This window comes from Spinacia oleracea, chromosome 6 (assembly GCF_020520425.1).
Source record: "Spinacia oleracea cultivar Varoflay chromosome 6, BTI_SOV_V1, whole genome shotgun sequence".
In the NCBI taxonomy this organism is placed as follows: domain Eukaryota; kingdom Viridiplantae; phylum Streptophyta; class Magnoliopsida; order Caryophyllales; family Amaranthaceae; genus Spinacia; species Spinacia oleracea.
The window spans coordinates 61,423,342-61,438,846 of record NC_079492.1 but is presented as its reverse complement, the minus strand read 5'-3'; the positions used below and the strand labels follow the sequence as shown (position 1 = coordinate 61,438,846).

Sequence of the window (15,505 nt, the reverse complement as noted above, 5' to 3'; positions counted from 1 at the left end):
TCATTATCCCAGATTCGGTATCAAAATTCCTTCCCACCATAGCCAATGAAAGTACATTTCTTAGATTTAGGATCAAGCTTATTCCTGCCTTGATCACTAATATGCACATATGCTACACAATCGAATACCTTCCACTCCATACCACTTTTGGTATTTTGTAGTCTAAGGGAGTTGATGGTCCTCGGTTGATCAAGTAAGCTGCTGTGTTGACTACTTCTGCCCAGAGCTGCTTCGGTAAACCTGACTGTATACAAATGCTTCTGGATCTTTCTGTCAATGTTCGATTCATACGCTTAGCTACACCATTGTGTTGAGGTGCACTAGTTACGATTCTCTCCATCCTTATTCCATGATCATAGAAAAACTTCTTGAACGTGTTTGTCTTCATATTCACCACCATTGTCAGTTCTGAACTTTTTAATCTTCAGACCTGTCTCATTTTAAACCATAGCTTTCCATCTCTTGAAAGATTCAAACACTTCAGATTTATATTTTATAAAGTAAACAAATACCTTCCGAGAATGATCATCAATGAAAGTGACAAAGCAGTGCTTTCCTCCAATGGATGAAGTATTTGTTGGTCCCCAAACATCAGAGTGAACAAGCTCCAACTTTTCTTTCTTTGGGGTTCTACCACTAGTATGAAAGCTTACCCTCTTCTGCTTTCCATGTATGCATTCCTCACACATGTCTACTTCAACAGACTGTAACTCTGGGATTTTCCCTTTCGAATGCATAAGCTTCATCCCTTTCTCACTCATATTGCCAAGTCTTTGGTGCCATGATTTGGAATATTCATTTCTCGATGCAACTGCAGTTGAACAACACGCCCCTGATGTCATGTAAAGAGCACCACTCTTTTTACCATGCGCAACTGTCATTGCACCTTTTGAAATCTTCCAATTATCACCTTGGAAGTTTGTAGTGTAGCCTTTCCTAGTCAACTGCCTGACTGAGATCAAGTTCTTTCTTATATCGGGAATATGCCTGACATCTTTCAGCTCCCAAACTGACTCGTTTAACTTAATCTTCACTACACGTTTACCAAAAATATCACAAGGTTGATCATCACCAATGTATACATTCCCAAGGTTTTCAGGGACATACCTCTCGAAGAAATATTTCTTCGAAATAGCGTGGAATGATGCTCCAGAGTCTAACACCCAAGACTCTTACTTGCTCTCCAAAGAGCATATCAATGCATCATCTCCTTCCAAGGTAGAAGTGATATTTTCTTCTGCCTTCTCTTCTTGATTTTGCACTAATTTTTGTAGTGCCCGATCTTCCCACAATTCCAACACTCGATAGTTTTCGAGCTCGTTGCATTATTGGGAGTCCTTTATTTTGATCTCCAATTTCTAGATTTACCTTGATAGCTTGATTTTCCACGTTCATTCTTTCTGGTTGAATTTCTTCCTCTTGACTCTGTATGTAATACTGAAGAGGTTGATGATTCACCCGACTCTCTCCGTCAGATCTCTTCAATGAGAACCAGATCACTAACGTCGTCAAATTTCAACTTATTACTTCCCGACGAGCTACTCATAGTTGTGACTGTAGCACTCCAGCTATCTGGTAAAGAAGATAAAAGTATCAATGCTCGAACTTCATCTTCAAAATCTATTTTGACTGAACTTAATTGAGTTGTGACTAAATTAAGTTCGTTTAGATGTTGAGCTACCGGTGCACCTTCCTTCATCCGCAAATTGAATAATCGCCTCATTAAATGAACTTTATTAGAGGTCGATGGCTTCTCATACATATTCGAGAGAGCTTTCATAAGACCTGCCGTGATCTTTTCCTTTGCTATATTAAAAGCAACATTGCGTGATAACGTTAATCGGATAACTCCGAGGGCTTGTCTGTCGAGAAGATTCCAATCTTCATCTTTCATTCCCTGTGGCTTAGTTTCCGAGAGAGGTTCATAAAACTTTTTCTGGTACAGGTAATCTTCGATCTGCATCTTCCAAAATCCGAAATCTGCACCATCGAATTTCTCGAGTTTTATCTTTCCTTCATCTGCAGCCATTGCTCCCACTTAAATCTAACTTCTTTTGATCGTATTTGACGATTCGTCTATGGATACGAACAGAATTTACCAACTCGGCTCTGATACCAGTTGTTAAGAAATTATGCAACTTTCCTAATGAATCAGATTAGTAGGAATAACAATAATATTTAAAATAACACACAAATAAATCACTAGTAGAAAAAACCTCAAGTGCTTGGGGTAAATTGCCATCAAGTGCTGGTGATTATGCCCCCATCACTTGAGGGTGAAGCACATTGTAATATTTCAAGTGCTTGGGGTTTACGAAAAACCCCAAGCACTTAACTTGGGATTTATGGAAAACCCCAAGCACTTGACATGTTAAGTGCTTGGGGTTTAAGAAAGCCCCAAGCACTTGACTTGTGAAGTGCTTGGGTTTTCCATAACACCCAAGCACTTGATATTAACAATATTTTTTAAATAAAATCTGCTACTATCAAGTGCTTGGGGTTTATAAAAAAAAAACCCCAAGCACATAATATTCAACTTTATTTTTATTTTAATAAATTTTGTCAGGCCCGTACCACTTTAGCACAATATGTTGTAGCTATAAAACCTGTACCTACACCAAACAACCTCATTCAACCACACCGTATATACTATACACCAACAAACATGGCCTTAGCTCATCCATACACCATTTAATAACACAAGTGAAAAAAAATCAAAACAAATATCAAACAACGGATTAAAACATATTGTATCTAAATTGATTAATGAAAAAAGGTAGCTAACTACAGTATTAGATTCATTATAATGCTAAAACCGCGAACAATCCAAGACATTCTTTAGTAATAAATCGTGCTAACTTGTCTCGAACACATTTTATTTCATCAGTCCTGAAGGAACGCTCCCTTGGTTTGTTCATGAATTCCTATAATCAAATTCAACAAGAAAAACACATAATAATCAAGTTAGAGACATGAATATTGTAAAATATAATATAAACATTATTTTAAAACAATAATTGAGTTATATGAACAATTTTGATTTAAATGGCAGTTTTCGGTTCCAACTCTTAACTAATGAACCTAAATAAGTATTCCAAACCATTTACACGTTTAATATACTTAGTATTAGGTTTCTAATACTCATTCTCATCTACTTTGGTCAACTTATGCACATTTAAGGCTCGTTTGACCGTTATATGACATATTTTGACTATAATGATTGTTTTCGCTCGCAACTCTCAACTAATGAATCTAAATACGTATTCTAAGACCTTTACATATTAAATATACTTAATATTAGGATGATAAGACTCATTCTCATCTACTTTGGTCAAGTTATGCAATTTAAAGCTCGTTTGATCGTTATATGTCATATTTTGACTATAATTGTTGTTTTTGCTCCCAACTCTCAACTAATGAAGATAAACAGGTATTATAAACCCTTTACATGTTCAATATACTTAATATTATGGTGCTAAGACTCATTCTCATCTACTTTGGTCAACTTATGCAATTTAAGGCTCGTTTGATCGTTATATGTCATATTTTGACAATAATTGTTGTTTTCGCTCCCAACTCTCAACTAATAAAACTAAATAGGTATTCTAAGCCCTTTACATGTTTAATATACTTCATAATAGAATGATAAGACTCATTCTCATCTACTTTGGTCAAGTTATGCAATCTAAGACTCGTTTGAACGTTATATATCATATTTTGACAATAATTGTTGTTTTTGCTCCCAACTCTCAACTGAAGCTAAATAGGTATTCTAAGTCCTTTACATGTTCAATATACTTAATATTAGGATTCTAAGACTCATTCCCATTTACTTTGGTCAAGTTATGCAATTTAAGGCTCGTTTGATCGTTATATGTCATATTTTGACAACAATTGTTGTTTTCGTTTCCAACTCTCAACTAATGAAACTCAATAGGTATCCTAAGACCTTTATATGTTTAATATACTTAATATTAGGATGATAAGACTCGTTCTCATCTGCTTTGGTCAAGTTATGCAATTTAAGACTCGTTTGATCGTTATATGTCATATTTTGACTATAATTGTTAGAAATTTTTTAAAATACTTATTTAGGTTCATTAGTTAAGAGTTGGAACCGAAAACGAGAATTTTATTCAAAATATGACCTACAACGGTCAAACAATCCTTAAATGTGCATAACTTGACCAAAGAAGATGAGAGTGAGTTTTAGCAACCTAATACTAAGTATATTAAATGTGTAAAAGGTTTAAAATACCTATTTAGCTTCATTAGTTAAGAGTTGGGACCGAAAACGACCATTATAGTCAAAATATGTCCTATAACGGTCAAACGAACCTAAAATTTGCATAAGTTGACCAAAGTAGATGTTAATGAGTCTTACAAACCTAATACTAAGTATATTAAACATGTAAAGGGATTAGAATACCTATTTAGCTTCATTAGTTTAGAGTTGGGACCGAAAACGACCATTATAGTCAAAATATGTTCTATAACGGTCAAACATGTCTTAAATGTGCATAACTTGACCAAAGTATAAGAGAATGAGTCTTAGAAACTTAATACTAAGTATATTAAACATGTAAACGGTTCAAAATACTTATTTAGGTTCATTAGTTAAGAGTTGGGACCGAAAACGACCATTATAGTCAAAATATGTCCTATAACGGTCAAACAAGCCTCAAATGTGCATAACTTGACCAAAGTAGATGAGAAAGAGTCTAAGAAACCTAATACCAATTATATTAAACCTGTAAACGGTTGAAAATATTTATTTGGGTTCATTAGTTAAGAGTTGGGAGCGAAAACGCCCATTATAGTCAAAATATGTCATATAACGATAAAACAAGCTTTAAATTGCATAACTTGACCAAAGTAGATGAGAATAAGTCTCAACATCCTAATATTAAGTATATTGAACATGCAAAGGGCTTAGAATACCTATTTAGCTTCATTAGTTGAGAGTTGGGAGCGAAAAATTTCCACGTTTAACATACTTATTATTAGGTTTCTATGACTCATTCTCGTCTACTTTGGTCAAATTATGCACATTTAAGGCTCGTTTGACCGTTATAGGACATATTTTTTTTACTATAATGGTCGTTTTCGGTCCCAACTCTAAACTAATGAAGCTAAATAGGTATTATAAACCCTTTACATGTTTAATATACTTAATATTAGGTTGATAAGACTCATTCATCTAATTTAGTAAACTTATGCAAATTTTAGGCTCGTTTGACCGCTATAGGACATATTTTGACTATAATGGTCGTTTTCGGTCCCAACTCTTAACTAATGAAGCTAAATAGGTATTTTAAACCTTTTACACGTTTAATATACTTAGTATTAGGTTGATAAGACTCATTCTCATCTACTTTGGTCAAGTTATGCACATTTAAGTCCCGTTTGACGGTTATAGGTCATATTTTGACTTAATGGTCATTTTCGGTCCCAGCTCTAAACTAATGAAGCTAAATAGGTATTCTAACCCCTTTACACGTTTAATATACTTAGTATTAGGTTTCTAAGACTCATTAACATATACTTTTGTCAACTTATGCACATTTGAGGCTCGTTTGACTGTTATATGTCATATTTTGACTATAATGGTCGTTTTCGGTCCCAACTCTCAACTAATGAAGCTAAATAGGTATTCTAAGCCTTTTACATGTTTAATATACTTAATATTAGGATGATAAGACTCATTCTCATCTACTTTGGTCTACTTATGCAATTTAGAGCTCGTTTTATCGTTATATGACATATTTTGACTATAATAGGCATTTTCGCTCCCAACTCTTAACTAATGAACCCAAATAAATATTTAAACCCTTTACACATTTAATATAATTAGTATTAGGTATCTAATCATATGTAATGATGATCATGCATTAACTTCTTTTATATATAACAACTTAACTAGATCATTTCCATCAAATAACTAACAATACCACGTATATTCAAATATTGTACCTAGTGTAAATACAAAGAGAAATAATGAAATATTAGAAATACATATCAATATCAAAGCAAGCTATTAATTTCGATCGTTACACTCCTCACTAGCTCCAAGTTGAATCGTATCGCTAAAAAATGAATCATAAATATTAGCAAATTATTTAGCACATGTTTTTTTTACATGAAATTATTCTATTTAATTCAGGCAAAATAAATTTAGATAATTGCAAATAATTTTGGGTAGAATTCTGATAAGCTAGAATAAAGGACAATTTTACAATGACTACACTAATGTTGTAGCCACAATAAACTTTTAATTTTGACCTTACATTTTGATGTATTTAATCTACACCCTTTGATATTTGTTGACTTGACTTTTTTATTTAATTTCTTTCTTTAAAAATAAATTAATGGCCTGTTTGAAAACTAGAATTTCATTTGAAATTCAGGATTTGGTCTAATTCACTTGTTTGGAAACACTTGGAATTTGAATTTGAATTTGGATTTGGGCCAAATTCCCCACAACGACCACCTCCACTACCATTTAAACCAAGCGAATCGTAATGTCTGCATATATAATTTCAAGTATAAGGCATTGTGCCTAGGCAACTATGTAACAAATTCAAATAAAATAGTTACAAAGAAAAAAAGTTTGGAAGAACCAGTTTGAGATAGAAATTACCTTCCTTAATTAAGCTCCAACATCGAGTCAACTATCATATCATGTCCATGTAAAGTAACTGACAGAGACTCTATCTGCAAGATAGCGGTGATACTGCAAGATAGCGGTATTTTATCACAACACTAGATAGAGAAATACATAAACTAGAAAACATTACATAATCAAATTACAAAAGCATGTTATGCATAACTTGATAGAAATTTGAGGACGCACGCGGAAGTTTTGATGGACCCGAATAATATATCAAAATTGTATTTTCATCATTAATTATATGGATAAAAATTGATGTACAACAATATTTGCGAGAGCTCATGTCTCTCACTTATCTCTTTGGTAGAACCCTTGTTTCTACCCCTCACTCATATTTTGTGGGAGCTCTCTTGATTAGCTCACCTCACAACTCATGCATACAACATATTTATAGTGGGTGTATCCTATTTTTTAGATTTTCCTACACTTGTCCTATATCTAGATTTTTCTTACTAGATTTTTCTTAGGATAACTCTAGACATTCCTAAGATTATTCTAGATTATACTTTACAATCATATTTCTAGATTTTTCTACACAATACATTTTACTATTAGATTTTTACAAATGTATTATCTAGATTTTTCTAGATTAATATTTTAACACTCCCCCTTAATCTAGAAAAATCTTGTGCTTCAAAATATTTCATCTTTTGAAAATCTCGTTGATGCACTTGTCACCAACCACCAATCGTCATGAACGCTTGAGTTCCAATAATGTTGGCACCCGTGTTACCAACCTCCATCTTCTCGATACCTTTTATTAGTCCTGATAATCTTCTTGATCTTCAAATATCTCTATGATCTTCTTGTTGGTATTCATGTTACCAACTATCCCACTGATTCACATGTCACCAGTCATCTCCTGAAATTTTTCTTCAAATTTTATTTTATTATTGGTGCTCATGTCACCAACCATCCCAACAATTTTCTTCTTCTTCACATCTTGCAGATTTTCAATTCTTTGTGTTGGTACCCTTGTTACCAACTTGCTCCAATGTAATTTGTTTCTCCCGATTTTTCTTTAGTTTTGGTGCTCTTGTCACCAATCATCCCGCTAATGCTCTTGTCATTATTAGCAAACTTCAAAATTTTCTTTAAAATATTTTCTTCTACATTTTCTCCATTAACATTGTTGCGTTTCTCCAATTTTTCCTTTTGTTGTGGTGCTCATGTCACCACCCATCACTGCTAATGCTCATGTCATTAGCAAACTCCAAAATTCTCTTTGTGAATATTTTTTTTTTTTCACCAACCTACTTGCTAATGCCTTTAATCATTAGCATCCTTCAAATACTTTCTTCTTCAAAAACATATTTTCTTCTTCAATTTTTTTTTTTGTTTTTTTTTCATTCTTTCCTTATTTTTATCATCAACTTTTATTTTCTCCATTTTCCTCCATAAATTTCTTCTTTCAGTTTAATTTTCCCACCTTTATTATTCTCATTGAGAAAATTTAGATTGAGCACGTACCTCTTTCTTCAAATCTCGTAACCCTTCATGTCTTGGGTCTCCGATCTTCAATTTTGTCGTAATCACTTTTCCGGCTCTGATACCATGATAGAAATTTGAGGACGCACGCGGAAGTTTTGATGGACCCGAATAATATATCAAAATTGTATTTTCATCATTGATTATATGGATAAAAATTGATGTGCAACAATATTTGCGAGAGCTCATGTCTCTCACTTATCTCTTTGGTAGAACCCTTGTTTCTACCCCTCACTCATATTTTGTGGGAGCTCTCTTGATTAGCTCACCTCACAACTCATGCATACAACGTATTTATAGTGGGTGTGTCCTATTTTCTAGATTTTCCTACACTTGTCCTATATCTAGATTTTTTTTTACTAGATTTTTCTTAGGATAACTCTAGAGTCTAGACATTCCTAAGATTATTCTAGATTATACTTTACAATCATATTTCTAGATTTTTCTACACAATACATTTTACTATTAGATTTTTACAAATGTATTATCTAGAATTTTCTAGATTAATATTTTAACATAACTTTACCTAGATATGAAGGGATTCGGGAAAATTCACTAAATTATAAGTTCATTAAATTTATCCGGCATCATAGATGGCAGAACACGCAGCTGATAGATGATCCGCTCGCCTAGGCGTTGGTCTAAGTACGACATAGCTAAGAAGAATAAGCTAGAAGTGAGACCAACTAGCCTCAAATAATTCATGAACACGTGCATAAAATATGTGAAAGAAGACTTCAACGATCACCAACCCATGAAAGAAACTAATAAGGCATATACAACCTATGAACTAGAATAAGATAGCTATTTTTATAATCACATGATGCATTAGAAGCCAAGAAGCAATATTCGAAGGATACCAAACATATTTGTTACTATTACTTCATTCTTCATTTATTTCCTTTCTCCCCTATTAAATGTATTCAATTTGAATACCAGGCCACACCAAGAACCCCCAAAGAATAGAAGGATCGAATAAAAATAGATTCAAATTGAATTGGAGAATAACAAAACAAGCTACAATGGTCCGCATAGGAGAGGAGAGACGACGTTAATTCACAAAATAATTAAAAAAAATGACTGGTGGTTATACCTGGAGGTCCGCGTAGGAGAGGAGAGGAGCCAGCCGCGGAGCAAGCAGAACGGGGCCAAGAAAAACGGCTTCCAGAAACCAAGGAGAGGTGCGCGTAGAACGGTGTACGACATAGCCAAGAAGCGAAGAACAGAGCATAAGCGACGGAGGTGCAAGAAGAACGATGGTGCAAGAGAGACGGCGGTGCAAGAAGAACGACGGTGCAAGAGCGACGGCGGTGCAAGCTAGTAGAAGGGCGGTGCAAGAAGAACGAGAACAAGCAGCGAAGAACAGAGCCAAGAACAGAGCAAGCAGCGACCAGAGGTGTCGAGATGAACGGAGCAAGAAGAACGGCGGTGCAACGAGAAGAAAGAAGCAAGAAGGGCAATGAGAGGTGTGCGTTAGGCGGGGAATGAAATTTTGGCAGTGGAGGGAATTTTTGTCATTGTAAATTGAAATTAACCTAAGTGAAAAAATTGCAAAGGGGAGGTTTAGTGCTTGGGGTGAATAGTAAACCCCAAGCACATGTAAATTTATAACTTTGTGCTTGGGGTAATAGAAAACCCCAAGCACTTACTCAGATTTTGTTTTTTGGGTTCAATCAAGTGCTTGGGTTTTCTCTAAAACCCAAGCACTTTGTTCAAAGCACTTGAGGTTTTTTCTACTAGTGAATTGATTATCCGACAAGTGTTATAATCTCTAAATACGCTGCAAATTTTTTACTGAAAAGATAAATAATACACAAGTGTTCACAATACTTAGTTTAACTCACAGCCAGGCCATACACCCCAATTACAGCCAAGAATTTTTCTCTAAAATTTCTCTTAAAGCCTCTCCCTCTCTCTCTCTCTCTCTCTCTCTCTCTCTCTCTCTCTCCCTCCCTCTCTCTGCTTTTGTGTTTTCTTTTGTTTTATTATCACAAACAATAACCTACGTGTATATAGTTTTTAGTTTGCTAAAGATACGTTTTTAAATTAGCAAACTGTTTCTTTCCTATCAAATTTAAGACAATGCATGCATGCATTCTAAAACAATTCTAAGGATTATATTGCTTCCTATTTTTTATTATTTTAACTAAAATAATAGTGGTTGTTAATTATCCAAAGGATAAATTGTTATTACCACCTAAAAAAGTCGAAAAATTATTTTTTACAACCTAAAAAACTAAAACTTGTATTTTACCACCTAATTTTTTAAAAAAATAATACAAGTTTTAGTTTTTTAGGTGGTAAAAAAAAAAATCGATTTTTATAGGTGGTAAAAAACAATTTGTCCTTATCCTAAATTATAGTGGGAGATAAAATCTTCTATTCAATGCTATGTTGTCGAACATAAACTTGGTACGAATCCGAGAATTCAAAACTATTGGGTCAAGTTATATAGTCTGTATGGATGTTCTAGAGATAGGCCACGGGTAGGTGGGTCATGGACTCATGGGTGGGTTTGGTGAGTCATATGTCGGGAATAGTTGAAGCACGACTCACCTGTGTGAAAGTCAAGGTGGGTATGACCATGGGTTGTATCCGAAAAAATTAAAATAGGTATGTTACATGATAGGTCATGGGTTACGTGGGTTGTGGTAGGTTGTGCGGGTCGAGTGGGTCCGATGGTTTACGACGGGTTTTGGGCTTGATGTGACTCTAATAGGTCATGTGGGGTTAGAAGTTAATAGAAGTACAGATGATGAATGATGAATTAACGAATAAAAAAAATTCCAACAATTTAGATCTGTCTTGCTCTTGAATTTCTTGCTCTTCTAATAAAAGTAAAAAAATCCCCTTCAATTCTCCAATTTCTTGAATCAAACCAATTCCAATAAAAAAAATCTCCTTCAATTTTCTTGTTCTTCTATCTTCTTCTTTGAGCTGCATCCAAAATAAATAAAACAAACAAAATATAAAGTAAAACAAACTGAATTCGCACGGATTTAAACAAAAAAATACTTTGACGATTCAATTTTTTAATCATGCATGTTAAAAATATACAAATTGGAATTTAGATTTATGCTTGAAATTGCAACTGGTATGAGACGAATTTGGGTCATTAATTATCAAATTATATTTCTAGTTCTAGATTCGATCTGACTCTAAAAAGTAAAATCAAGCCAACTTCTTGACTCTGGTTCGTTTAGTGAGTTTATACTGGACCATTTTCAAGATTTTGTAGAACCAAAATTCACTCACTGGTTGTAATCTTGTTTCCATTACATGGACAGTAAAGAAAATTAATTAAGTATAAATATCTAACATTAAACGATACACCAAAATGAACAAAACAGATCTAAAAGAAACAAAAAAAAGAAAACCAATTAAATCTAAAAAAAATAAAAAAATAATCCGAAAAACTTTGATGTGTTCGTACTGGTTTACCCTTAGTTTCTAAATTCACCCGATTTTCATTTGCGAGTTCCGTCAATCTCTTGGATTGTCACAAGTTCAACGGATCTACATAGAAGGAGGTTGCGAGAAACGGTTGGGGGGAGGAGAGTGAGGAGGGTTTATTTGCGAGGAACAGTTGGGAGGAGAGAGAAGGAAGAGGGAGGTGAGAGAAGAAAGAGGAACGGCTGGGAGGAGGAGAGTGAGGAGGGTTAAGATTTTCTGTTTTATATGGGCTAGGGTTGATGGGGGGGGAGAAAGCCCAAAGCAGTCGAGTGAAATAAAAAATACCGACTACCTACGGTATTATCGAAAATAAAAAATATCCAAATGTAGAAATATACTACGTAGTCGGTAATTTACCGAGTACCCTTCAAACGGTCGGTAATTTACCGACTACCCTTAAAACGGTCGGTAATTACCGACTACCCTTAAAACGGTCGGTAAATAAAAAATTTACGACTACTTTTATAGTGTAGTCGGCAATTTCAGTCGGTAAAAACCCGAATTCTTGTAGTGGTTGGTGGGTTTAGACGAATTTTAGGAGCTGATGTGGGTCAAGTGGCTTTGGACTATTATTTAAACGTAAAAGATTACAAATGTTATCTCCGTATATGCTTAAATTAATTAATTTTTATGTTATTGACATACTCACATAATGTAGTTAACGTATACTTAGACAATAAACTTAAAATTAAGCATCTTAAATATACAAAGTAGTTTAAATTAGGATGACAAGTGTGGTGGGACATAGGGTGAATTAGGTGGGTTGTATTCCGTGGGTTGGGTTGGGTGGGTCGGGTGTGCCGTGTTGGATTGTCTCTGGTCCAATGGGGTGGGCCGAAATGAGTCGTGTCGGAAAAACGCGATCCACTACACATCAAAAGAAATATTTGAGTTGGGTGGATTTTGTCAAGGGTCATTAATGAGTCAGATCCACGTGACCAGGTCACTATGGGTTGTTTCAGGATGGGGTGGATCAGACTCAATCCACTCGCCATTTCTGAGATGTGCATAAAGTTGAACACGCATGCTTATTTAATACTCTCTCTATTTCTTTTTATTAGTATGTCCCTAAATGATTGTTTCATTACCATAGATGTTCATACAACCATACATTTATTCTCAAGTGAAATATATTTGGTCACACTTTTTTTTCCCCTTCAATTACCGAATCTGGCCCTCCAGAGTCCAGTCTCCAGAATTAGGTCCCTCACGTAATGGCAATGCACCAATGCCATGTAAATGACACTAATTTAAATGGACACCTTTAATAATAGCCAAATCTTTTTTCCAGCTTTTCCACTTTATTTGCCAAAAATCACAAACAAAAGATATCAAAGCATCAACTCCAGATATCTGTATTCTCTACAATTGGAAACCTTTACCAAATTTCATTTTTATTTACATATTCCTCCTTCCCCAAACAACTTGCAAAACAAAAAGTAAGAAAATTAAAATCAAGATGCTGCACACTTTTACTAAACACTCATTATACTATAGGGAATCTTTAATACGGAATAATAAGCTAGTTCATTCGGATTTAATTGTCGCATTAATTGAAAGTTGCAAGTATATTGTCGTGCTTAATTATAAGTTTATAACTATTTCCAGACTGAGGGAGTATTTTATCCTTGAAAATTCCGACCCCTTGACCCATCTTCGTCTCCTGACATAGGCATACCAGCACCCGGACCCGGATAAGTAGCAACCATTCCACCATTTTTAACCCCATAATATAATGGCTGATTATTCATCCCACTTAAACCTTGACCCTGAACCATATTCCCTTGCATTTGGACTTCATACATTGGACCTCGACCCGGACCTGGATACCCAACTGGAACCTGAACGGGACCCGGACCGTATTGTGGCATGTATGGGTTGGGAACAGGTACTGATACCGGAACTACATTCCTGTGAGGCACCAAACCCGGCCCGGACCCGCCAGCAGGAACATAATAGACTGGCATCGGCTGCACCGTATGAGCTGGATAAGGAGAACCCGGGTTAGTGTTAATGTTATGACTCCAAAGCGGGCCACCCATCTGCTGCCCCATCGGGTCAATCCCATCATCAACCGAATGCATATTTGTCTTCTCGGGTTTTGTCTTCACCGGTGGAAGGTTCGGCATGGATGGAGCGGATGACGCTGAACCAAAAGCAGGTGAACCGGGTGCTGAACCTGGACCCGGTTCACTCAATCCGGACCGATTCCTGAATTTCACAGGTGGAGGTGGGGGTTCATCGGAATTATCCAACCCGAATAAATAATCCGGAACTTCCGAAACAATCGATGACGCTTCCGACCTACCCCTCTCTAACCCACCAGTAGAACCGCCGTTCAAAGCGTCGACAAACCAATTCTCCCTTTTCCTAGAACCATCTAGAAGCGACGCGATACTCGAACTTCTAGAAACTTGTCCACTGCCACCACCACCATTAGTATCCGGAAACAGGAAAAGCCTCAACCGTGGGATCTTATCGGTGGAGGAGAGAGATAGACGATCGAACTCCTCCATCATATTCTCGACATCTTCGTCGGTGGAAACCGTAATAAGAGCGTCTAGTTCTTCGTTGGGAAGCTGGTATTTGACAGTAAAATCAACAGAAGCAGCAGCGGCGGTGGAGGATGAGTTTTGAGGGGTTAATAGAAGCTTCGAGAGTTTAGAAAGTAGGAGAGAGAAACTAGTAGACCGGTTGACGGCGACAATACGGGTATCGCCACCGACGTAACGGAGTTGATTGTCGTGAGGACGTGGGAGTATTTTACCGCCAAAGCTAACCATGAGACGGACCAGTGGTTTGTCGTCGGAGAGTGGGTGTTTGTGGTGGACTGAACGAGGTGTTGAACTCACTGAGTCAGCCCCCGAGTCCATCTCCATGGTTAATTTTAAGGATGAAATTGAGTGAGTTGATTGAACAACTAACTCGGGATTTGTGATCACTCTGATCAGGTATATAATGATTTTCTCTCCCCAAAATTTCTCAAATTTTTTTTGGTGAGAATGTTTGTCGATTAATGGGAAGGGTGGGGATGACTCGGTAACACGTTCGGTGATGGATGAGTTTGTCACAGACGCATCAGGTTTATCAGAATATTGTTTTTTTGTGTGGTTAAATATAAATTAAAAATTGAAGAAGCAGCTGTTTAGAGTTTGGTTAGTACTATTGTGTGTCATCGTTGTTCAGGACGTTTAAAAATTAACCGGACTCGATAAACAGGCCAAAACCGATTGAAATTGGAATCGAGTATATACTACCTCCATTTCTGAAAGTTATTTACACTTTATTTTATTATATTTTTACTCTCAATTGGCACACCATAACTTACTTAATCATAATATTTTAATATTAATTTTCATGTACTTACATTATTGGACAATTTATAGCCACTCATTTTTCGTTTGTTACCTTGCCATCACATGTTCACTAAAATTCCATAATTAATTACCGTGTAAATAGTAAGCGTAAAGATAATTTTAGAACGGAGGTAATATATATTATGACTATATGAGAAGTTTGACACTAGAAATTGAGCCCAAGTGGACCAAGTATATATTTGATTTAACGTGCAAATTAATTATCCAAACACAATCTGTAACTAAAGATGGTATTGGGCCGCGTTGGCCGAGGTACGACACGAACAACGCAGAAAAGCACGGCTCGACAAGGGCACAAAATTGTGGATTAGGCTCGGACTGCAACTTTTCTAAAAAGCACAACAAAACAACTTAGATATAGTGAAATTAGACTCAAGCACGAAACATGGACTTCGGCCGTTATTGACACCTTTTTTTTTTTGAAATTTTCGACCCAGGACTACCGGCACAAAACAAGTGAAATTTATGTAGGCCGGTGTTGTTGAGGCCAAAGGCATACGACTCGGCATGAAACACG

General features: G+C 35.7%; 1 protein-coding gene and 1 long non-coding RNA gene across 2 annotated transcripts; both read right to left on the bottom strand.

The window, feature by feature from the left end:
* Positions 1 to 2,627: 2,627 nt before the first annotated feature.
* LOC110789186 (uncharacterized) lies at positions 2,628 to 11,818 on the bottom strand. Its single transcript, XR_002533546.2, has 4 exons — positions 11,600 to 11,818; positions 9,252 to 11,095; positions 6,641 to 6,733; positions 2,628 to 2,924 (listed from the first exon to the last, which is right to left on the bottom strand). It is a non-coding gene; the product is annotated as an uncharacterized lncRNA (long non-coding RNA).
* A 1,170-nt stretch (positions 11,819 to 12,988) lies between these two features.
* On the bottom strand, positions 12,989 to 14,775 carry LOC110789184 (uncharacterized). The gene has a single exon (XM_021993831.2). It carries the CDS (start codon positions 14,488 to 14,490, stop codon positions 13,234 to 13,236), a length of 1,257 nt encoding a protein of 418 aa, XP_021849523.1. The 5' UTR covers positions 14,491 to 14,775; the 3' UTR covers positions 12,989 to 13,233.
* Between the last annotated feature and the right edge of the window lie 730 nt (positions 14,776 to 15,505).